The sequence below is a fragment of the Sebastes umbrosus genome, chromosome 4, assembly GCF_015220745.1.
Source record: "Sebastes umbrosus isolate fSebUmb1 chromosome 4, fSebUmb1.pri, whole genome shotgun sequence".
Taxonomy (NCBI): Eukaryota; Metazoa; Chordata; class Actinopteri; order Perciformes; family Sebastidae; genus Sebastes; species Sebastes umbrosus.
Genome location: NC_051272.1, coordinates 27,635,912 through 27,661,798, shown reverse-complemented (window position 1 = coordinate 27,661,798; position 25,887 = coordinate 27,635,912). Strand labels below are relative to the sequence as shown.

At 40.3% G+C, this 25,887-nt stretch overlaps 1 protein-coding gene across 1 annotated transcript in view; it reads right to left on the bottom strand.

Annotated features, from left to right (window-relative positions):
- Positions 1 to 25,887, bottom strand: part of sf3b3 (splicing factor 3b, subunit 3) — a 37,583-nt gene that overhangs the window by 10,236 nt on the left and 1,460 nt on the right. The window contains exons 3-22 of the mRNA XM_037767258.1: positions 24,542 to 24,697; positions 24,070 to 24,240; positions 22,429 to 22,601; positions 21,183 to 21,324; positions 20,542 to 20,654; positions 20,099 to 20,236; positions 19,766 to 19,869; positions 19,382 to 19,547; positions 19,187 to 19,282; positions 17,557 to 17,629; positions 15,399 to 15,550; positions 14,713 to 14,868; positions 14,017 to 14,172; positions 13,094 to 13,237; positions 11,664 to 11,786; positions 10,091 to 10,245; positions 9,433 to 9,607; positions 8,643 to 8,848; positions 7,543 to 7,699; positions 3,551 to 3,676 (exon numbers count right to left, since the gene is read on the bottom strand). Coding sequence (XP_037623186.1) covers positions 3,551 to 3,676; positions 7,543 to 7,699; positions 8,643 to 8,848; positions 9,433 to 9,607; positions 10,091 to 10,245; positions 11,664 to 11,786; positions 13,094 to 13,237; positions 14,017 to 14,172; positions 14,713 to 14,868; positions 15,399 to 15,550; positions 17,557 to 17,629; positions 19,187 to 19,282; positions 19,382 to 19,547; positions 19,766 to 19,869; positions 20,099 to 20,236; positions 20,542 to 20,654; positions 21,183 to 21,324; positions 22,429 to 22,601; positions 24,070 to 24,240; positions 24,542 to 24,697 — 2,882 coding nt within the window. The remainder of the gene's footprint in view (positions 1 to 3,550; positions 3,677 to 7,542; positions 7,700 to 8,642; positions 8,849 to 9,432; positions 9,608 to 10,090; positions 10,246 to 11,663; positions 11,787 to 13,093; positions 13,238 to 14,016; positions 14,173 to 14,712; positions 14,869 to 15,398; positions 15,551 to 17,556; positions 17,630 to 19,186; positions 19,283 to 19,381; positions 19,548 to 19,765; positions 19,870 to 20,098; positions 20,237 to 20,541; positions 20,655 to 21,182; positions 21,325 to 22,428; positions 22,602 to 24,069; positions 24,241 to 24,541; positions 24,698 to 25,887) is intronic.

The following is a 25,887-nucleotide window of genomic DNA, read 5'->3' as shown; positions in this document are numbered from 1 at the left end:
TGTAGTAAAAGTTGCAAGTCATACGTCATCCTGCAAGCTTGCTCTGGAGCACTCATGCTTGTTTAAATCTGTTTATTTGTCAGTTTGTCTTTCTTGTTCGTTAGCTAGCTAGGTGCAATCAACGCAGTGACTTTATGTGGCTCTTCAGGGCCGACTCACCCATACTCGATAGGTCAAACTCTTTAGAACGTGCACAATAGGGGTTGGTGATGTTTGGCAAAAGCCAATTGCTATATAGATCAATTTCCAGCCATGCAGGATTAAATCTACACTTCCCCATGTGCATACTGTGAAGGAAAATCTCTGCAGTGTGCAGCACTGTTCATTGTTGGCTATTCATTAAAACGGATTCAGTTACAGACTTTGTATTTTTGGAAGGACACAAACAATAAACTAGGAACCAAACGGGTAAGAAAAACAGTGAAATCCTCAGCTGGCATACATACAGCGCCCAACGATCCGTCGTATCTTGTCTACGATAGAACAGTTGGGTAGACAGAGTGCCGTACACCAACCACGCCTTTACACGTACCGTGCAGAGTTTTCACTGCAAACAAAAACTGTTCTGTGTGTATCCTTAAGACCTCACAAACATGGCAAATGCATTTCCTACCTCATAAAATATTTGCAAAGCCTGTTTTCATTCAATAGGCTATTGTGGTCTTCTTTTTTTAATCACATTACCTCACACAGAATTGTGTATACACACGAAAGAACTCGGTGAAAACTCGCCAAAACATTGCTCTTCAGCGCCACTAGTTCTAGTGTACATTTAGACAACTGTCAATGACATAACTATTAATTCCAAAACACAAAGCCTCGGCAAACAAAAAGGATCCTTCACCCCAATGTTGTGTGCGTTTCCATAGTGGTCTAAAGACCTGCGCAGATTAGGCAAATTAGTCTGCTGACGTATGAAAAAACTGCATGACCAGGGGTTTCATTTATAACCGTTGCGTACGCCACTTCCCACGCAATAGTTGTGATCTATAAAAACAAACTTGACGGGAGAATGTGCGCACCGGTACGGAAACTTTGACCCGTGCGTACGCACATTATGGAGGCACCGAGGTAGAGGAAGCTGGAGACGCAGATGGTGAGGTGGTGAATTGAAGCCAGACTGTAGACATTAAATGTCATTATACGTATAATGATGCCTCTCACACATTTAACTTCTCTTCATACTTATAGGCCCTATCCACTTTATCATAAACATTTAAAAGCAGTGCTATTTGTGCTATTGAGCATAACTATTCTACAAGCACCTTACAAATGTAAAATATATCAGCCAACACAAAACAAATTCTGCTCAATATCTCATCAGCGCTGTCTCACCATCACTGTCCCTCCACCTCCAGGGCGCAGAGGAGAGGATCGAACTACCGACACTCGCAGTCAGCTGTGGAGCAGCTGATAAAATCATCATCATCGGTTGTAGAAATCCAAGATTATATCAAATAGCATTAAAGAATGGCAGAACAGAGCGCCAATAGTTTTAATAATATCTTCTAATAGTGTGCAGATATCACCAAGTACCATATTCGTTTTCATAAAGTTGTTGTGTAAAATCGCTGCAGTGATGACGTGACTTATTAATTTATTTATGGTTTATTAGATAGGGACAGATACAGTATACATATAGACAAAATGAAAACGGCTATCCGATGCAACTATCAGACTGTCTCAACTGACGTCCCAATTGGATCAACGAGGTCTCACTGCGCTCCTCATGTGAATAGACAGGCAGAAGCGAGCGCTTGTCTGCCTCACAGCATGGAAACGGCTTCTGTGCTCTACTGTATCCTGTTGGTATAACTGTACTTTCTTTATTGGCTGTAGTAACACATTAGATATATCTTATTAGGTTATACATCCACAGACTATCAGACAAGGCACAGGACATGCAATATTATCATATATTGTAAAATGTCCCCAGAACTTCATTTAGACCCTGGTCCCTGCGGTCGAAACGCAACACACACAAAAGGTTCCTAGTTCCGAGGGGGGAAATTCCTGCGGTCGAAAAGGGGCTATAATCTTATCATTTCTGTCCTTATAAGACTGTGCGCCTTTGCTGTGATTAATTTTAAATTGACATACTTCAGAATTATATCCAATCTAAAAAGGAAGAGCAGGAGACTCTTTATTGAATTAAATAATTCACCTCATTTAAACCAGTGCCGTCTTGCACGGTCAGATAAAAATAACTTTGAATTTGCCTTTTCAGGACGGAAAAGCCAGTGTTCCATGTTCATCTCTATTGACATTTATTGGCAAATTAATTGAGGTTAAACAGAGACAATGTACCAATGGCTTATTTATCCTATATACTGGATTTACCTGTACTTGAGTTTCTTTTATCACATTAAGCCATGAGGAGACATTTGGTCAATACAGGTAGATTTACGATTGAGAAACATTATTTGACCATACTGACTTTGAGCAGCTTTGCTTTTTACAAAAGCAGCAACATAAGTCAACTCCAAATGCACAAAATGTTCTTAACCATCCAAATCTGCTCTTACCCATGATGATGAATCCCACTTGATCATGAATTGGAGGCATGTAACCAGTTGTTTATTATTAGCATTAATTACACGGCTTAGTTGAATACTTGATTCGGATTGGTCAATCACGGCGTTCTATGGCCTGTTATTTCTTTATAACAGACCGTTGGTTTGTATAACAGACCGTTGCTAGGGGCGCAGTTCTGATGTTGGACCGTTTTTGTGTCAAATTATTGATTTCTTATATAAGTAGCCGCGTAATAAGCGGGATAATGTACAGCTAGCGGGTCATTGTTTGCATCGCCCTGTCAGGGTTCATCTCACAACAATGACCGGCTCGCAGTACATTATCCCTTACAGGTAGCGCCCCCTAAACACTATATATGGGCATGTGTTGTGCCGTGTGCACATCCCAAAGAATTGGGAGAGATGCCACCAACAAAATAACTCTGTAAGAAGAAGAGGAACTTCAGCAGTAGTGAAATTGTGGTCCTGTTAAATAAACTTAAAATTAACATCTGAGTTTCCGGAGCGTCAGTAGTGGCATTACAAGAAAATCAAAAAGCATCTAAGAGCATTATGTTAGCCATTCAGAAACGGATCATACACAGTATTATACAAGCGGCTTTCACAGTCTAAATTGAGATCAGTGGACCAATAGTATTTTTGTCGCCCACAAATACAATAATCTAATCACTATAATTTCTGTAAAATATATAATAATCTAAATTCGATTATATGATATTTATTCGTTTTTAATGTACCTATAATTTAAAACTTGTGTTTCCTTGTGTTTGACAAACAAGTTGTGGAATGTGAAAACAAGTTATTCTACACTGCTAGTGTGGGAGTGTCATTCATCTCACAGATCATTTTTTTTCGTAGCACGTGGAACATATATGTTGCGCTGTACAAACCTGCAATTGGACTGTCTAACATATTCACATCAACAGGTCACAGAACACAAAGAGCTACATTAGGTGCATATATTTGTCTGTGTGTGTGTGTGTGTGTGTGTGTGTGTGTTTGGGTCCTTGGCTTACCTTGTTTTCACACTTGCGAAGCAGCTTCTTTTTGCCCAGGTCATAGATTCTGAGCAGTTTCCCAACTCCCACCAGGACTCGTCCCTGGAACGGAGCAATGGCCAAAGGCACGTCCTCTACCGGGGTCTGCCAATCAACACACAATGAATTATTAACATGCAGCTAATCAGATTATTTTAGGCATTTAGGTTGAGATGCAGCAGGTTTGTTTAAACAGAAACGGCTCATATTTCTTAAGAAGCAGAAGACCATCTGATTCAAAAGGATAGTTTAGATTTTTTGAAGTGGGGTTGTGTGAGGTACCTATCCATAGTCAGTGTATTACTTACAGTGGTGTTTTAAAGGAATAGCTCAGATTCACCAAAATCACACAATAATACAAACAAACTAACCGATCGAGGCAGCACTAGACCAGAAACGTCTAGTTACGTGTTCTGCAAAGTTAAATAATTGTTTTTTTCTCAAAGGAGTCTGGTGGCCCATTAGGAGGGCATGGTGGTTTCAGTTCCCTGTCGGAAAGGGCTGCCTGACAGCAAGGTAAAGTGGTGAAAATATAGAGTACACTTAAAAACTGATATTGATTTTCAGGTGGCTAAAATACATTTTGCTTATGCCCCGGTCCACAGCAGTACGTTGCTTTGCTCCCATGCTGGTATTCCTGTCTGTTTCTCCAAATTAGGGGCGTGCTGACGTTTTGAAGTCTTGAGTTCGGCATTTTGGCTTTCGCCATCTTGGTATTTGGCCGCCACCATTTTGGTCTTTTGCAACCAGAAGTGGCACGAGAGGGTGGGGCTAAGTACAACCGAACGCTGAATAAGACATTTTTAAGCAACCAAAAAGGTTATAATTAACTTTCACGAACTGAAAAGACACTGTGAAATGGTTAACGTTCTAAGATGAAAACACGGACAACCCCCAGACCAGACAATGTTGTGGTAGCTACCTGTCAATCACAAGGTAGTCTACACATTGTTTTTAGGAAATTATTGCATATTGTACCTTTAAGCCAGAAAAGATGGTATGTCTGTAAAAAAGTATGATAGTTCAGTTTGATGACTGTGTAGCTGAACCCTTGAAATTCACTCACTCCAGATTAGAGGTTTTATGGAAAGCTGCGTTAACCTCCTCACATTAGCTCAGCTGCTCAGTTGACTGAAGAGGACTTTCTCCCGGTCTGCAACAGTAAAGTTTAGATTGGTGCAAATGCAAATGTTTAGAGTCGTCCTCGAAGAGGTTTTAAAAGCCTGCTCTACCCTTAAGGCTGCAGTTTGAGGTCTTTCAAAAGTACTTTTTTATGAAGGGGTGGAACAGCTATCCTTTGTTCAGCTGAAACTGCAATCATTGTATTCCTGATGCAGAAACTGTTCTATCTCTGATATGTTAACTTGACTCCATTTGAGACGCAGGGATCATTTTAGGTTGCCTCTTTTATTGCCCTCTTACAAAAAAGCACCATAAGTGGCAGTTTGACACTGGGATCATTTTGCTCCCTCAGGAATTCAATTTAGCCGCCAAACTTCTTTTTATTCCTTCTTTTTTTAGGGCTGTAAATCGATTAAAATACTTAATCACGGTTAATCACATGAGTGTCTATAGTTAATCGCGATTAATCACATTTTTTTATCTGTTCAAAATTTACCTTAAAGGAAGATTTGTCAAGTATTTAATATTCTTATCAACACGGGGGTGGACAAATATGTTTTCTTTATGCAAATGTATGTATATATTTATTAATGGAAATCAATTAACACAAAACAACCACTTTGAAAATCGCCATGCCAGTTTTTCCTCGCCAAAATTTAGAGCAAGTTTGGAGCGCCAAGCTAATATGATATGGTTGAAATTCTTTAGGTTTTCTAATTCCATATGATGCCAGTATCCTCTAGCTTTAAAACTGAGCCCGCTACAACCTCCGAAACATTGAATTGCTTTAATGCGTTAAAGAAATGAGTAGCATTAAAACGGATTTGCGTTATCGTGTTAACTTTGATAGCCCTACTTTTTTTTTATTGAACTATCAATCTCTTAAACGTATCTATTTAACACAAGTAGTAACAACAATAACAAATAGAGAACCTGAAATGGAATAAATGACAATTGAAGTAAACCTCATCCATTAAATTAGGGATTTTTTTTTTTTTTTACCAAAAGGGACAATTACACTGCATTATCATACTCCACACCAGTGCCTTCATTCCACTTCCAAACTGTTTGTTAAATGCATTTTCTAATTAATGAAGTCCACAGGTAGTGTTGTTAGGAGTATTGTTATTCGGAACCAGACTCTCTACAAGTCACCAGTGACTGGGGAAGTTGATAGTAGCATGCACACAAAAATAAATGAACGTGTGTGTCCATGACAGTGTTTGTGGTCAGATATTGGTCAGTAGTCATAAATGTGTAATCATATTGTTTACCCCAGTAGGTCAACTTGGGTATGAATAATCCGCTTTCTATCTGGGTATGCATATGCATGCCTGTGTGCATCAGAGTGTTCAGACCAGATAGACTCATCTAAAATATCTGATCTGGTTAAGTGGTTGGGAAATTCCTCTTACAGTAAAAGAAGTGGCTAACTCATGACTCACTTCCCTTGTTAATCCACATCAGGTAACAAACTCATGTGGGCTGATTCACCCCAATGGCCTCCACCCTGCTTGACTTTCTGGGGAATTGCCCAGAGAAAACATCTGTGTTTAAAACTATACCCGAGGATTTCCTTCCTGTTACACTTTGACGACCCTTCTCTCTCTCTCTCTCTCCCAACCCTCATCTTAGCATCCATCTCCAACGGTGACCTGTTAACTCGAATTTCCATAATAGAGCACAGTTTCGCCAGACAATTAGCACCCTCTGCCCCGAACTACATGGTCATGTGATAAGATCCCACTTCCCCCAAAGTAAAATGTATATACAGGTGACTGACATCAGTGCGATGTCAGTCACATTAGCTGCATTTCAATTTCACTCCCTTGCACTAGGGATGTGACGGTGAGGAAAAATTCTGACCGGTTACTAAACTTGTGACAACACGGGTGTTACCGATTACACCAGACAATTTACAAGAAAAGACGACGGTCAATATGTGTAGTCAATATGTGTCTCATTAACGTTAAGGTTCGCTTACAGCATTGGGTTTAAATCAGAAATATATCCAATTAGGTGCGTTTGCTTTTCGCTTCGACACCAAATCCTCTGCCATCTCTCGGTCTGTCAACTCTCTCTCGTCCAGTGTGTGTGAAATATGAAACCTACTACTCTGAGCTGACGGAGCAGATGCACTCACGGTCAGTATGTAGCGTCCGTCGTCTGATTATCTATTGATAACATGCTGCTGATAAGCCAAAATTAACTAAATGGGTTTTATTTCTGCAAAACAAAAGCAAAACGATGGTGGGGGGGGTAGATACATAATGTAATGGGTGTGTGCCATACCACCGTGTAACACCGACTACCACGACCAGCCTACCTTGCACTATGCATTTTTTGCTTTAATCACAAAACTGTCAATTTAACTTTGAAACCAGGCTTCGCCAAAATCTCCCAGCTGCAGATCTACAGGTTCTGGATCTGTAGTTCCAGTCCAACCTGCACTACCTATTAGCAAGATAATAATAGTAGCAGGGGTTTAGACCGGCACAATGTGTAAGCTTGCTGATGTTGCACACCTACAGGTAAAGATAGGAACAGCAGCTGCTTTTTTTTCGCATTTGCGCCATTTGCAGGCAATGAATGTTAGTTTTCTCATTTCTGTTTGCAGACGGCCAGAAGTGTCCAGAGTAAAGCAAAATAAGAAGAAAAGAGAAAATACAGGCAGAGGGGGCAAAGTCTCTGCAGAAACAGACATCACCACTCTCTTATAGTGGGTCAGAAGTGATGATTGAGAGGGATTATTTTTGTATCAGTCTATATTTTGTTTTTTTTAGTGACTTCTTGCATATTATACCTTTAATTATCATTTCATTCAAGTTCAGTTCAAGTGTCAAACTCACTTTGTGCACAAACTCCAGTTTCTCCCCTCCACTGATGAGCCGATAGGTGTAGATAAAGCCGCCGCTGACTGATCTGGGGTTGAGAATCATGTCTCTGGCAACTCCCACCAGAACATACCAATCATCTCCTGTGTTGGGGAAACGACACACTGCAACGCTGAAAAACATCAAACACAGGAAGAGGGAACGACAGGAGGTGTGAGATGGAGAATTAAGAGCAACTGATAAACGATGTCCTACACAGAAATTAAACTACAGAAACATTTCCTCAGAGCATCGGCACCACTAAACATTCTGCATCTGAGGCTGCTACAGGGTAAGCAAAACTACATACTACACAACACTACACTACAACATACAAGTTTTTACAAACCCAAAGTGTTTCGATACATGACTGTATGTGTAGTGTTTACCACATTGGATATAAAATGTGAGGGTTTAAGTCGTATCCACGTGGATCCTCCGCCTTTTTCTGCTTTTTTGTTTCGGTTCACTGTGGTCTGTTTTGGTTTTTGACGGATACGGAACGGATATGACATAATACTCAGACTACAACAATAAAAGTGGCAACTTCCTTCTACCTCTGCATAGACTCAAATTAAGCAAATATATAGATTCTGGCATTAAAAAATCGAAATCGTAAAAAAATAAATCACAATACGTAGTTGAATCCATTTTTTCTCCACCCCTACAGCTTTCCTGCAAATGTATGCCTGACTAACTATGTAGCAGCTCCATCACTCTGACATCTCTCCACAACAAATAACGCCTGTCTATAAGTCTTGTGTGTGCATGTGTGTGTATGTGTGTGTAAAGAAAAAATGAATGGCGTGAAAAAATTGAATTTCCCCAAGAGGGATTAATAGTGAGTAAAGTAGATGGAAAGAAAAGTAGTGCTTCTTGTTGAGCAAAAGTCTTGATAAATTGCTCTTAGCTTTTCACTCGTGAAGGCTTTATTGCACTTGCAGTACTGAGCATAGTTGTCGTTTACGCTATGGCACAGCCATATTTTTCCCTTTTTGCTATCCATCTGTCTGTTCATCCATTCCTCGTCTGAATACAATGATGTACTTGATGTAGATTAAATTGAACCTGCTCACCTAAATGCAGCTTCGTTCTGCTCCAGCTGCACCTGGTCCAGTGTTGTACCCTGTATGGGGTTGAGGAGACGCACCAGCGAGGCCCATTGTCCTGCTCCAGCTTTAGGTGCGCCAAAAATGGCTTCTGGGAGATTCTCGTTGAGGAAGGCAGCCGCCATCTCGGCAGCCAGTTCTCTTTCATCTTCACCAGCAGCCTCCACCATCTCCTACAGAGGGCAACAGCAACAAAGAACAGAGCAGGTCAGCTGAAGGGATACCACAGCATTTTGACCAACGTGGGCCATCTCCCCCACATTACCAGGTGACTGACACATTCAGTGGGACATATGGAACCAAAGCCCACTGCCTGAGTTCCACCCATTAACTGTGTTTAATGGTTTTATCAACTTAAAATAGCTGACTTTTCACCTAATTCCACCTCAGTATGGATGCAGTGTTACATTTTGGTGTCCTGCTGATATGTACACTAGAGCCGAAACAATTAGTCGATCAACCTCAAATTAATCGGTAACTATTTTGATAATCAGTCCAGTTATTTATCAAGCAAAACCGGCAAACATTTGCTGGTCCAGTACAGGTGCAGGTTATAGTCGACCATTCTCCAAGGGAATACAAGAAGGCTACAGCAAAGTACCTGTCACAAATGATCAAGTATTTCTTTTTAAGCTTTAGCCTGGAAAAATAATAGTAGATCGAACCAACTGACCAACTCCGTGCTGTAATAAATGTAATACTGTCAGGGACCAGGAGCAGAGTCTAGTTTTACTAGAAGGATCAATGCACTTCATACCTCAGCCATTTGTTGCTTTCTCTGGGCTTTGGTTGCCTCAGTGTAGGCGTTGTGGTCAGTCTCTATCAGAATCAGGTTGTTGGTCTCCGGGTGGATTACAAATTTCCTGGGAGTGTACTGCAGAGGGAAGGCCACCTGGTTGAAGACAGCTCCTAATTTCTCCAAAGCCAAGATTCTGCCAGACAGATGAGAAGAGAAAATATCATTTTTAACTTGAGGGGTACAGCCACGGTTCGAAGTTGGACCTATGCTTCTCCACCGAGCTGTCCCACCAGACAATTAATTCACAGGGCAGCCTAGGGTTTCTGTTGACAGTCAGATCACCATTACAACACTAGATGGAGGTGTAGTACATTATCAGGCAATGTGGTGCAATCAGTATATACCTGAAGTTGTTCTTATTTACTTTGATGTGATACAGAGCAAAGGCTAGAGGGTTCGCACTTGAAATGGCTTTTCTACTGTGATCACAAATAAAGAGATGCCTACAAAATTTTAATACTGCTGTGCAACCACTGTACAGCTGGAATAATTGTGTTCTGCTTCTTTTGTCTTCACTATTAGCAATTTCTTCCCAAACATTTCAGAACTTTCTAATTAACATGACAAATAAGGCCACCTACGCTTTAAGTAAATATGTTGCAGTGTGTATCCATACCTCAGTGTGTTGGTGGAAATGGCCACGATGCCTTCAGGGCACTGCTCAGAGGCAAAGCCAGAGGCGTACTCCAGAGTCTCGTATGACAGAGGGGTCAGATGGAAGCGAGACTGGTACGAGTAGCTAAGCCAGGAGCGACTGGACATTGCCAGCACCTGTCAGTGAGAAAAGACACAATTTCTGATTCATCACATGATTATTTGACCTTTAAAATGACAAAAACTACAAATTCCTTAAGAATTTAAATTTCATGTTTCTTCCTTAGTCTGATCAGCAGCTAAAATAGTTTTAAAGCTTCAGTAGGCAACAATTTTGTGGCATCACTGGGCACAAATTCCATAATAACCTTTCAGCATATTGTAATTCAAGTGCTTTGAGAGATAATTAGACTTCTGCCCCTCCCCATGGCTCTGTTTTCAGGCTTCAGAAAATCTAGCCTGTGACGGGAGACTTTGACCAATCACAGGTCGTTTCAGAGAGAGAGCGTTCCTATTGGCTGTGCTCCGGCCATGTGAGCGGTGCTTGGTATTCCCTCAAGAGATCTCAACATGGCTACCGTTTCAAAAACCTTCTCATTTTACAGCTAAACCGTGCACTACAAGATGTTTCCAAAATCATTTGAGGCGAGAAATGAGCATTAACGTAACATAATGTTGATTCATATTTGATCAGCGCTGCATAATTTGACCGTTTGGTCGAAGTTCGCGAGTGATTGACAGCCGGCTCTCATAGACGGCAGCTGGACAGCAGACCTCAGATCAGCTCTTACTGCTTGTTTTCCTCTTGCAGAGGAAATCTTGCAGATGCCCATAGGAGCATCGGAGGAAGACACAATGGGAGTGGTGGCAACTTTAAACTACTTAAACAATAACAAAAGAGTAAATAAATACTTATAGCATCAGGATGGACAATATTTGTTACCATGTACCATTGTAAACATGGAACTTATGTGCTGAGATCAGAGAGGTTCAATCTTTCTCCAGTGATAGTCAGAGAAGAGACATGACGAACTCATCACATCTACAACACAAGCCAGGGCACGCTATCTTAAAGGGCGGGATTATTATGTTTTAGTTTTTTGAGGTTTTTACATCATTCTGCAGCTTCCCAGTGGTGTTCCTTATGTATACAAATACGAACATTTACATTTTGGTCAAAGTATGTATGTTTTAGTGTAAAAAATGATATTTTTCCAAGCCCTTCTAAAACCTTTTTCCCACGTGACCTGACGTAGGTTTCTGCATGATAATGCTGCTACATGTACAGCATATATACTGTACATCCTTATATATACAGTAGCTTAGATGGCGGTCGGCATGCTCCCAGTTTTAAGAAGCAGATAATATAATACTGATTCACATTTGATCAGCGCTGCCTAGTTTGACCGTTTGGTCGGAGTTCGCAAGTGATTGTTTTATAAAAATACTTTTTTTTTTAAAATCATATTTGCTCCAATCTCGCCTACTTCAGCTTTAATGTCATACTTCTGAGAGCAAACGGGTGTATCATTTTCTAATTAAGTTGGATCTTTTTTTGTGAGTATTGATTGTATGTAAATGTGTGAGTCACTTACAGCTTCCTGTCCCTGCATCCTGACTCTGAAGAGTTTGACAGGTCTTGACCCCAGGTAGCGTGTCCTGGTATCTGACAGGTCACCCGTCACTGGGTCCAGCACAGTCCTCAGCAACACGCCGTTCTGAGAAAGGGGATCAAACACACACACAGATTAATAGATGATATGATCTACAATCTATAACCCAATAGATCGTCACATCAGCCCTCCTGAATGATAAATGTAATTAGACAGACGTATCCCCACAGCCCTTCCATATGAACTCAAATACCCCTTCATCATCACTACCCGTCATGTTCATTTGAGCATAATAAAAGGGATATTAACTATTAATGATATAAAAGTGGATATTGTTACAAAACTTTTCCAGCAAAAATATTGTTTTTCATGCACTGGTCAATTCTGAGATTTTGGTCTATTTTGCTTCCATAACATGCCTTCTTTCAGACTAGTGGAAATAATATATCCAAAATACACATTTAGGTGTTTATTTTACTACTTTGTCTATTTGCGTCTGTTGATTTCTCCTTAATTCACCAAAAGTTAACATTAGATAATGTCTCATTTGCATATTTAAACAGAAAATTTCAGAAAACCTGTATTAGTTAATTTGTTTTAACCCTATTCACCTGTAGTGTCTTGCCAAATGGAATTTTACAATCCATATCTTTAAAGGTTCTTTTTCTCAGAATGAGTTTTATTCTCAGACTCTGAGCCAGAAATCTCCACTTCAGTAGCACTTACATACACAAAACTTTCTAGTTTCATTCATATCTATATTCTGAAGGTTTTTACAGAGGGGTGTGTTCATATATCATTTATAGCCTGATTTATAGAACATTTTAGTCCTAAAAACATGTCAAACATTTTTTTTTTTGGGAGTGATACAAAGAGATGTCCAAAATCCCCTCTGTAAAAACCTTTGACTCTAATATGTCAACAAAATAAAAAAAGAAGTTTGAACCTTATCTAATGTTCAGATTTCTGTTGTGGAAATGTATACAAAGTAGAACATAATTAATAAGATGATGCATATTTAAACATACAATTTCAGAAAACTTGTAATACAAACAATAATTGTCTTAATGCAAGTAATCAACATGGGAAGTGTTATGGTAATATCTATTGGTTACATTTTTTACCCTTTTCACCTGATGTCTCCTCTTAACGGTCAAAGTTAAGGACAGTTTGGTCATGTTCTCTATAACAACCACTCAGAGTGGCAGATTAAATTGGAAGTTTCAACCATTTATCCATTACTTTTAGCTATTTCGGACACTTAGCCATTACCTTTAGCGAACAATTTCAGCTAAAAAGTAACAGCTAGCTAATTATTTAAGCATTTAGCCATCACTTTTAGCCATTTCAACCATTTAATCATTGCTTTTAGTTATTTCAACCATCTCAGTTTGGTGAAAGAGAAAGAATACCTGAAGCCCTATGTTGAGGTAGAGGAAGCCGATGGTTCCCTTTTCTCCAAGTTCATCCTGTTTCTCGACCCCTCCCATCTCAACAATACACAGACTCTCTGGCTGGGCTGGCAGAGCCTGCATACTCAACGGCTGCAGGCAGTCCTGCACAGGATAAAGATTCATAGCATTAACACTATTTCAACATACACAAGGTTGCCAACAAACACAACAGTCACCAAAGTGTATACACTTGTCAGCACCCGGTTAAGTACAAAAGTGGTATTTCCATTCACCATTCATGTGCACCACTTTTTCACTTAAATATTAAACTGCGCCTCTCGAGTCACAACTTAATCCTTGTCACTTTGCAGCAAGATTGTATCATATATTCTGAAAATAAGTATATTTCGTCATTCAATTAATCCTGTAATTTTACACCGCTGGTTTGCTATTATAAATATTTTGGCTGTGTCTGAAGCAAGACTGTCTAGTGAATCTACAATACATATTTTAAAAAGGGCAAAGGTTGCTTCGCTGGTCATCCTTAGGAGCAGGTAGTCAAATGTCATGTCGCACCAAGCTTTCCCCTGGGGCAGGGAACTGTTATTATATTATTATATTATTTATTGATACATGTCAATTATCGAAAGAAATTTAACAGTTAGAAATGTGGTTTCAAACCAGATGCTGGTATTTTATGATAACATTTATTTGGTTGCTAAATGATTTAGATGCAGGACAAAAATGATTTACCGCTTACCACCACCTAGCTGCCAAGACTGGCTGACTAAGTCTGAGGCAATTGTACGACTACAACTGTACTTCACTCAACTGACAATAGACTGGGTCAGGCCCAGAACATTTAACTGTAATGTGTCAGGGGTATTGGTTTATGTGCTGGTGGGTCTATTTAGTTTACAAACTAGTGTGTCTGTTCATACCGAAGGGTCCAGCGAGATGATTCGGACAGTGTTGTCAACCAGTCCCACGGCCAGGAATCGCGAGCGCTGCTCACCGGGTGGAACGTTAGCCAGGCTCATGCAAACCACGTCTGCAGACATCTCCTTCCGCTCGGTGTACTCATTCAGCTGGCCGGACTAGAGAGGAAGGAGACAAGGAGAGAAATAGGATTACTATGCGATTACGATTTTCAGTCATCCGAGTTCTTTCCCGTGTTTATTATGGTACCAGAGATCGATTTATTTTGTCTTCAATATTCGTTTCAGTCATATTTAAATTTGTCGCTTTCTCTGCTGTAAAGACAAATTAGGTGAAGATCATAATGTTGCATTTTTGCAGAGCTTATCAGAGGCCTTACTTCAATTGTGCAGTCATATCTGAGGTTGTAGTCGCAAGTATTGAGTGTTGCACGTCTGTCACTAAATGTTGCCAATGATCATGTCAATAACATTCAAGTTCACTTGTGTAAAAAAAAAAAGGCAAATGTTGCAAAAAATTTAAACAACCTGGCATTTTGCAAAAATTGTTGAGCTACAAAATAATTTGAAGCATTTGTTTGAGGTCTGCTGTAGTAGCTGTAAAATCCCTGTGAGATTCCAGTGAGATCTGTGACTTGTTAAACATGAGATTTAAGTATCAGAAGATATGAAATGCTGAAAAACCATCTACTTTCTTACCGGGTCCATCTCAAAGTAGACCAGCTCTCCCCCGGTGAGTGCGATAACAACCTGTCGCTGGTTCACGGCGCAGCGGACAATGGTTTTCTTGCCTGGAGTCTTCCACTCATTCACACGCTTGTCCGCTCGGATGTGGCGAATACCGTCTGGGTACACCTGTATGGAGAAGCAGGAAGAAGATATAAGATGGTAAGACAGGAAGCAGTAGCATGGTTTCATTGTTGATATTACTTTGTATTTACTATTTTCTAATTCCAACATAACATCCTGCATACTTCAGTTCACTGTTACAGATACAGCAAAGTAAGCAGCAGTCAGAGGGAACAGGATACACACGATGCTGTAGTCATCTGTGTTGCAATTCTAAACACTTGATGAAGTTTGATGCTGTTTATTGTGTAGAGAGTCACAGGTCAACAAATATTTATGGGTTAAAATGTGCAATAGGCCTTACAAATTAATCTCTGCATCATGAAACTATGTGTAGATATAATCTTGTTTTGCAACAGATAGATAGATACTTTATTAAACCCAGCGGAGAATTTCACAATTTGTGATGTAATAATAAAATAAAATGGTGAAGACTGCCTGTATGCAACTGTATTACTTTGTGCAATCTTGAGGTAGTTGTCCAGTATCATCACAAGTATAAATGAAGATGATGTGAAAAGGTACATGGCACACACCTGCACTAGGGCGTCTTCACCGAGCAGCGAGCAGGAGAGAGTAGGCGTTGTTCCCAGGAATCCAGAATCTGTCACTTCCTCTACAGTCTCCCCGATGGACAGAACCAGAGTGGCGTTCACGAAAGACACAATGATGTAGGCATCAAACTCATCTAATGAAAAAAGGAATAGAGGCAAACAGACAAAGAAGTACTGATTAGAAAAAATATTGCAGATGGGAGTTGTCCAGAGGGCAAATATGATGATTATGATAATAATTTTATTTGTAGAGCACTTTAAGCCCAAAGCACAAAGTGCTTTCCAAAGAAATTCACATCATAGACAGCAGAATACAATGAAACATAAATAACTAAATAAAAAAAACAATAGAAACAATAGAATGATGAAGAAACAGATAGATGAGCAGAGATACGCCTCATTTCCACTGCATGGTTCGGTTCAACTCGACTGTAATGGACTCGCTGTTTGCACCAGGTGCTTTTCTAAATGTACTTTTCCACTGCAGATAGTACCCCGTTAATACTGTACGGCGCAGCGCAAGGCATGGTTTTTTGGCTGCTATTTTTCAAAATCTCGGTCGAGTGAATAAAAAGAAAATTGCAGTCGCTATTGACGGTAACTTGGCTATTTAAAAATGGCACGTTTGTGCACGATGTCCCGCGTCATGTGGGAACTGTTCAAAGACGCTCGCTGAGAGGCTTGCCGATGCCTTGCAGACACATTCCAGATATCTAGCATGCTAAATATCTGGACCTGTTGGGGACTCCGGCCACGAGCCACAGCCAATGAGCGGAGCGATCGCCTGTAACAATAGGAATTTACTGTATGTGTTGCATTTACAACATGGAGCAAAGTTGTTGTTGCACCAAGAGGAATATATATATATATATATATATATATATATACACACACAGATACATACATACATATATACCGTTTCCACACTTTTTTACTATTTATTCCTCTTGGTGCAACAACTTTGCTCCATGTTGCAAATGCAACCCATACAGTATATATAACATGCCAACAATAACATCACCAATATGTCAAGTGTATGGTATCACGTCATTTATCGTGTATTTCTCGTGTGTTTTCGTGACAAAATTTAGTTTGGAGACCTCATCAGGGATTCCTCCCGGTGAAAGATCTTGTAGTGTGCCACATTGTGAGCCACAAAAATCCTGCAGTCCATGACTGAAACAACACACTGACTCACAACGTGTGTGTGGATCAAAATTAAGTGAAGTTGATATGACTAAATCTGTAACTCATAACATGACAAATTATTCAATATAAACAAAAATAAAAGTACTCCAGGGCCTGAAGATTCTTGTCGTGATGGATCATACAGACACATATTCAATGTCATTCTGAAACCAGCTGTGTTTTTTTCTCCTGTCTTTAGGCATGCAAACTCACATTCTCTCACTCACAGAACTAACGACTGATCTCTTCCAGCTGTGGTGGAACAATGAGACTAAATGTTTAGGGAAATGCGCTGTTGCACAACATGATTTCAACTGAAGAGAAAACACACGCAAACACTAAAGAAGCAGACAGTGGACATCTGCACCCTCATATTCAGGCTCTTTATTTCTATGTACCAAAAGCAAATGCTTGACTCATAAAAAGAGAAGAAAAAAAAAAAGGTCTGCATGTAAAATGGGCCGTTTTAGTCGCAGCAAAATATTCTTGTTGTTTTAATGAAAACAGACCAAATATGTCAAAGGAGGGACAGATCACCTCGTTAAAAAGCACAATCTGCAATCCAAATGTAAACATAAGGGTCGACCCATAACATAATTAAAAACACATTATCGTCAGTTGTTATATGGCTGGGCGATAAAACGCTTCCACACTAACGATAACTTTATGAGATTATTATTATGAGATTTATTTTCGAGTTAGTTATTTTTTAATCTGTTTTCCTATACATACCAAAACATTAGACACTCAGCCAGTATGCTGTAGTCTACTCGGTCACTATTGTTGGGGCTGTAAAACTGTGGATAAATTGTTTTGAGTGTCCCAAGCCCCGCAAAATCGTTTCACTATCAACAACTAAATGAACGTATTCATGTTTTACGATGCTGCTGTCTATAGACACAGCACTTGAATAAATCTGAACAGCAAAAATCACAGTCTCTGTTGGCCTTACCTTCAACATGTCTGCGTACTGTCCACACAGCGTTGGGGTTACCGGGCAGCTCCGACACAGCCATCTCTGATACCTGATGGATGGATAGGGAAGGAAGTAGAGAAAGAACAGAAGACAAAAAAAGAAGATTTAATGTTTGTTAAATATCCCATATTTTATCATGTCTGTTGAAAATGATCAGACCTTTGTAAAAATAATGTCCCACCCTTAATGGATGCGCTTAAACTGGACCTGTTTGCATACAACCATTGCTGTGCTTCCATGCTTTTTATACATTTTCCAATGTCTGCCACTCTTTTTACCCAAATCCTTTTTTTTTTTTAAATAAACAAACTAAATTCCACTTTTCTATTGAAAGGCAGGCCCCTCAGGATCAGGAGAGAGTTTTTACAGAGGCATAGATCTGTAGGTGGATTGGCACTTCCTAAGCTAAGAAAGTATTATTGGGCAGCTATATACAAAAAATGGCCCTCTGGATCTAGGATCTGACATTAAGTTGGTTCGAATTTGAAGCCAAGTCATGTCCTACTTCACTTTGAGCTTTGCTCTCATCTAAACTTCTCATTCGGCCAACTCAATTTTCATATAACCTGAGTTTTGTTTCCATTTTAAGAATCTGGTCTCAATTTAGACTCGTCATTGGACTCCAGTTTGGATTAGTTTGTTATAAAATCCACTTGACTGTACATTTTCCTCCCGAGGATACAGTCCGATTAATCATTAATCAGTTGCCCTCTAGATTCAACCACATAAAAGATTATGGGTGCATTTACTTTACATCTGATTATTGAATTTCACATTCCCCGTCCTTACTATTGTAATAGAAATAAACAAATAAATTCAGTACTGGATGCAGATTCAGAATGCACCACAACCATTCTGACCTACTGCTCAAGTGACATTAATAATTTAAGCTCCTTATGTCTACACAAGTGGCGTATAGTGAAAGCAGTCTGTTAGCAGAGCAGCAGTTTCAATCCTCCGTCTGTGTCTACACAGGATGCGTTCAGGCACAGTACTGAGTGTAGGTCACCTGCATTTTGGCAGAGCCCAACACACAATTACTGCACTTACCCGCATAAAACAGAAGTAAATAGACTTCAAGCATATAAATATGGGCTTTCTGTGTGGATAACCTGTTACATAATGCTCCTTTTCCCCCTTGAATAAAATGTACAGACAGACATGTAGTGTGGTGACAGACTTTAAATGTTTTCTATCCAATTAATCTTTAATTAAAAGTCCATCCTGAAAGCTCTGCTGCAGGGCTTTGTGTGCTTATTCACAGGTGGGATCTGTACTCACCAGACTAAAATGTTAACAGATACAGAACCAGAAATGACGACCAACCAGCATACGACCAGTGATTTTTTGGTGCTATGTTTGCAAGCAGCGAGTGACGAAAGCTTACAGTGGTGACATCATGTGATATAAAAACACCAGATTCTGTTTGCGTTGAAATCAGAGTAATCGATAGACTCATCAGCTTTTATTCAGAGAAGAGACATGAACATACTCATCACTTTTCAGCCAGCAGTGTTTGTGTGCGCGCCTGTTCTTGCCTGTATGCATGTTACATGCTATGTTGTCAAGTGTGTGTGTGTGCGTGTGCGTGTGTGTGTGTGTGTACCTCAAGTCCATGTCTAAGGACCCTCAGAGTAGACCGGGGTCCTCGTCCACAGGCAACGTACAACTGTGGTGTATCTTCATTGGCCAAATCAGCAATCTGTTAAAAACAGGAAGAGAGTAGACGATAAGTCAGCAAGAACATGCACTGCGATATTGCTCCCAGGTATTTGGTGTGCAAACACACACACACACTGACCTGACAGGACATGATGGGTGATAAGTTCTCCTGTTCATCCACCAGCACAAGGTTCTTGAGGGGGCGGGGTTGGAAGAAGAAGGTGTCTCCCTCCTCCAGCGGCATTGCAGAGGAGAACTCAGGCTCCTCATCATCATCACCCAAGTGGGCGATCTGGTAAAGGTAACTAAAGGAAACAAGAGGTAGAACAAGATGAGAACAAAAGAGCAACAGAAATAAAGAGACAAATAGACAGGAGTTCTGGGCTGAGCTTTCAGGATATTTTTACACCAATCTGAAGGTTTTCAAGCCCAGAAAGAAAAGTACATAAGGGTTGAAAGTTGTATTCCGTCAAAGGTAATACAAATTAATGTGAAGAAGAAGTGATGCTGACAAATGACTTACTGGTTTCCAAATTCTGAAGACACGAACAAGAAGCCAGTCTTCAGGACACACATGGCAGTTGCCACGGGGATCGTGTCGAAGTATTTCAGCCTGATTTCTGTGACCTGAGAAACAACAGAGAACCCTTTTAAACATACATTTTTGTGCTCAAACTTTTAGTTGATTTTACATTTGTAGTATTACAAGCATGCAGCACCTAGTGAATATGGATTTGGCTACACCGTTTGTTTCACTGGAAAACTGATAAAGAATTGTCATGTCACATAAAGAAGAAGTGGAAAAAGACAACACTACAGAGTGAGCGCCCTCCATCCATCCTTCATTTTCTCTCACCATTTCTTCATCTGTCTCCAGGGTAACCTTAAAGATGTCTCCCTGCTCAGTTTGGGCCAGGAAGAAGAACATGGACTTGGTCTTGTGGGTGGCTGAGCAAACAAATATCATGCCACGCTCCGGGTCATCCAGATCATTCTGCAGGATGGGGCAGATGAGGAGAAGGAGCAGAATATAAATAAATTTTCATACCGAGACACAGATGCACATAAAAAACAAACAAAAACAAAAACTAAACAGTGGAATTGTAACACAGCTTCCAAATAAACAGGAAAGCATCCTTCCATTTGAAATCACAGTACTGGATTACAACATTACTACTCATTACATTATAGCTTAAATTCTTGCAGTCAATAGCAGGAAGCTCGTAGGAAGCTGCAGTAAAAGATACTCAGAGAGCCAGCACGGAAAGAGTGTGGTAATGTTGACTATTTTGGACTCACCCTGCGTCGCGGGATGGGACAGCGAATGTCAGGCTGGTCTCCAAAGTTCTTGTAAGTGATGTAGTTTTCAGAGCAGATCAGAACTCCGCTGGGCCCATCTGAACCGCCAGGAACTAGACAGAGAGGAGCAATTAGTGGGATGTGTTTCCTTTTAAAAACAGGATGACTGCAGTGAAAACAGTAGCAGTATGGGCTCTGTTCTCTAATCCAAGGTTTCCCCTTATTACTTTAACTTGCTCTTCAACGTGTGTTATTGTGTGGACAAACTTGTGCTGAGATCAGAGAGGTTCAATCTTTCTCCATTGTTTGTCAGAGAAGAGACATGATAAACTCATCATATCAACAACACTTTGATGTGGGTAAAGTTCTTTGAAGGGATACTTCGGTACCAGGTCAATGCAAAAATTCTGAAAATGTGACAGTTCTAAATATGTTTCAAAATTTCATTTTCACTATCCCTTCTGAGTGTATTTTGACACGCCAGCCTCTTCTTGGCTCCACTTTTGACAGCCACCAACCATGATCGACAGCTGTGTGCATGCCAGGTTCCATTACCGACGATTACCGAAGCAACTGATAACTGATGCAACTATTGCTTCATCGTTGTGCGAGTGTGCAACCGCATGGGCCTAAATGCTTACCAGTGATGAGGAAATTCCCGTGCTCTTCCAAAGCTTCGCTGTACTTGCGGACAACGTGATTCAAGCCGAGGTCCAGCTCGTAAAAGGTGAGCGTCTGTTGCGTGTTGGCAGCAGCTTCTCCTGTCGGGTCGTTGTCAGCTTCCTGGAAAGAGCCGATATCAACATACAGGATCAGGAGGTTTTCATTATAGCCAAAGACACTATGGGAGTGGTTGCAACTTTAAACTACTTAAACAAGAGTAATGATGGTCAACAATATTTATTACCAATAGTAAAAATGGAACTTATGTGCTGAGATCAGAGAGGTTCAATCTTTCTCCAGTGATTGTCAGAGAAGAGACATGATAAACTCATCACATCTACAACACAAGCCAGGGCACGCGATCTTAAAAAGGGGGAGACCATTATTTTTGAGTTTTTTATATCATTCTGTAGCTTCCCAATGGTGTTCCTTATGAATTCAAATCCGAACATTCAAATTTTGGTCAAAGTATGTCTTTCCCACTAGCCTGACGTAGGTTTCTGCATGATGACGCTGCTACATGTACAGTATATATATATACATCGTTATAGTCAGTGTATTTACTTTACATACAGTAACTTAGATGGCGATCGGCATGCTCCCAGTTTTAAGAAGCAGACAGGAGTATCGGCACAGAAGCTAAGCAATGTACTGCTGTGGACGCCACGTTAGTTCGGATCCGAAAGTTCCTCGAGGTAAAATTACTGTTTTTGTGAACGAAGTATGGTCTGGTCTCGAAGACAGCGATATAACGGCTTCAGTCCCCCGTCGGAAAGGGCTATTTGATGCAAAGGTAAAGCGGTGAAAATATTCTAAATACGGTTTTCTGCTGCTCTCGTCCACAGCCGCTTAACCTCGCCGTCAGACATCCCGATCCAACAGTAACTGAAGCCGTAACATCACAGTCTTCCAGACCAGAACAGACTCCATTCCCAAAAAAATATTTTACCTCGCAGAATGTAGGAGTATACATACAATCCCTCTTCAAAAAATCCAGACCAACCCTTTCACTTATTTCCAAACTTAGCACAGCTAACTTTGACTCAGCTAGTGTTAGCATTCACATTATTCAGAGCCTTATTGATTAGCTTACTTTGGAAACCAGCGTCAATACTTTTCGCAACGGCTGAGTGGGCGTTTCCATTTGTAAAAAAAACAAACCCAGAACAGAACACAGACGGACCCGCCCTTTGAAGGCATAATTTGGTCTTTTAATGGCCTTACCTCATAGTCCATCTCGAGGCAGGCAAACATGGGATTCTCAAAGCCGACATCGACTCCTACTACATGGTAGACCAGTGTGTTTGCTTTGTGGGCTTCCAGTGGAGAGGAGATAGTCAGTCTTGCTGCTGCGTCTCTGTTCAGAATATAAACCAGCTTCTGTTTCTCTATCGCTCCTAGACAGGGGAGAGACAACAGGCATCCAAAATGCTTAGTTACATTTGACTTATGGTAATATAGTTTCAACATATATGTCCTCTAAAGTGGCAGTAGGCATTATATTTTTGGCATCATTTGGCAAAAATTCCATAATAACCTTTCAGCATATTGTAATTCACGTGTTCTGAGATAACTAGACTTCTGCTCCTCCTCATGGCTCTGTTTTCAGTCTTTAGAAAATCTGGCCTCTGACGGGAGACTTTGACCAATCACAGGTCATTTCACTTAGAGAGCGTTCCTATTGGCTGTGCTCCGGTCATGTGACCAGAACTTAGTGTTCCTTCAATAGATTTCACAATGGCGGCGGCGGCGGCATCACAGACTTTCTCATTTTACAGCTAAACCATGCACTACAAGATGTTTCTGAAAACATTTGAGGCGAGAAATGAGTATTAACGTAACATAATATTGATTCATATTTGATCAGCGCTGCATAATTTGACCGTTTGGTCGAAGTTCGCAAGTGATTGACAGCCGGCTCTCATAAACGGCAGCTGGACAGCAGACCTCAGATCAGCTCTTAACTGCTTGTTTTCCTCCGGTTTGTGAAATCTTGCAGATGCCGTTAGGAGCACCGGAGGAAGACACAATGGGAGTGGTGGCAACTTTAAACTACTTAAACAATAACAAAAGAGTAAATAAATACTTATAACATCAGGATGGTCAATATTTGTTACCAATGGTAAACATGGAACTTATGTGCTGAGATCAGAGAGGTTCAATCTTTCTCCAGTGATAGTCAGAGAAGAGACATGAAAAACTCATCACATCTACAACACAAGCCAGTGCAGGCTATCTTAAAGGGCGGGATTATTATGTTTTAGTTTTTTGAGGTTTTTATATCATTCTGTAGCTTCCCAGTGGTGTTTCTTATGTATACAAATACAAACATTTACATTTTGGTCAAAGTATGTATGTTTTAGTGTAAAAAATGATATTTTTTCAAGCCTTTCTAAAACCGTAGGTTTCTGCATGATAACGCTGCTACATGTACAGCATATATACTGTACATCCTTATATATACAGTAGCTTAGATGGCGGTCAGCGTTCTCCCAGTTTTAAGAAGCAGACACGAGTACGTTACCGGCATGGAAGCTAAGCAATGTACTGCTGTGGACGCCACGTTAGTTCAGATCCGAAAGTTCCTCGAGGTAAAAATGACTGTTTTTGTGAATAGAACTTAGCGTTCCTTCACCAGATTTCACAATGGCAGCTTTAAAACCTTTCAATTGTAGAATACAATATACGTATACAAAAGGTGCTGGACAAAAGATTACAGTAAAATACAGAGACATTTTACTATATTCTAGAGATATACTAACCTCATCTGTGTGACATGACCATGAGCACATACTGACATTTTCTCTTTTGGGTCAACTGTTGGGATTCATACAAACATTTGAACTCTTTGATATGACTTCGTACCTATCATCACAGCTCTGCCTTTAGGGTCGACCGCCAGGAACTGTCCCGGGACGATGCGCCTGCAGCCGCTCTTCCCGAATGTTTCCTGGTGGATTTTCTCAAACATGTTTTTTGATGGATGATATTCCAGGATGACGATACGACCACTGTCGCTTCCAACAACGATGTAGTCTACAAACATACAAGAACATAGATAAACACAAAGAAACAAAGGTAGTACTTGGAGTGAGAGAACTATGCTTTTCCCCTTACACTTTATCAATTCATAAATCATTTTGTGAGGTCATAAAATTGTGGTTGAACATCGGATCTCATGGTAGAGGGAAACCTCTCCACTTCGGTAGACCGGTGGCTAACTCTGCACATACATCAATCTATCGCATGAAAATCAATCTGAGGGCAAAATACATTTATAATGGTGTCTTTAACTATATACTCCATGTTTTCAGTGCAGTCACCCTTGTCTACGTACCTTTGGTTCCTCCAGTGAGTCTGAAGGCCATCAGGGACCGAACGATGCCGAACACCTCCACTGTGAGCAGAGTGTGCACCTTTCCTGTGTTTGCATCTGGCCGCAATAATTCCAAGATCTTTCCTCTGGAAACAACAATCTCCTGCATTTTGGTTCCTACCAAGACACAAACATCTCTTTTCAGCATTCAGCATATAGCTTTTCTCTCAGATAGGTGTATAACGGTTCAAACCTAGAATTGAAATTTAACAGAATTTCTCATGAAAATCTGCTCCCCTTTCACAGAAATAAATCTGCAGTCGGTATACATGTCTAAGATAGGAATTGTTCCATTTTTATATTTAATAAAATCATCAGCATTTAATATAGCAAATATCAAAATGGTGACAACAAAAAAGTATATCATTTTCTACACAAGTCTCTGCAGTTCGGCGTTTTAAAAATCACACTTCAATCATGACGAGACCTTTAGTTTAAGTGATATTTTCAACATGTAATCATTTTAAACCCACAGGAAAACAATACTGTATATTTTTGGGCGTTGCACTCTTTCCACTTTCAGAGAAAAGCCATGATAAAAACAACATGATGAAAACTCATTATCATTTTAAATGTAAGACATGTGCATCTGATAAATAGAACAAACACAAAAGCGTGCATTTGGAAAAAAACATTTGCGACAAAAAATGACAGGCATAGACACTCTTCCACATTGCCATGTGGAAAGGAGAAGCCAGGTATTGTAACAGCAACCCTACAATTAAAGAGGACCTATTATGCTTTTGTACTTTTCTCTTTCCTTAAGTGTGTTGTATAGTTTTTTGTGCATGTAAAAGGTCTGTAAAGTTACAAAGTCCACACCAAAGGGAGTTACTCGCCCCCAATGAAACACTGCTCCTGAAATGCCAGAAACTCCTCAAGGCCTATGGAAAGGAGGCTGGGTCACGGGCGACCATGGGACTTGGGGTATGGGGTATAACACATGCGCAGCGTAACTGAAGCTGCTGTCGTGCGTTGCGATTGGCTCAAATTTCGGGAATGGGCAGACCAGATTTTAATATGCATGTGTTATACCCCCAAAGATATGGCGCGTTGATGACGCATGACCAAGCCTCCTTTCCATAGGCCTTGAAACGCCTTGCTTGAAGTCTTGCCTTTTCTTCCGTAACGTGATGATGTCACCAAGTAACACATTTGCATAATACCTGCCTAGCGGCTAGTTTGGCTCTCCCTAAAACAAAGCCAGTTAGAGCGGAGCTGGAGTTTAGTCCAAAGAGTTTGTTTCGGTTGACCAATCACAACAGAGGGGTCAGCTGACCAATCAAAGAAGACCGGGCTTTTCAGGA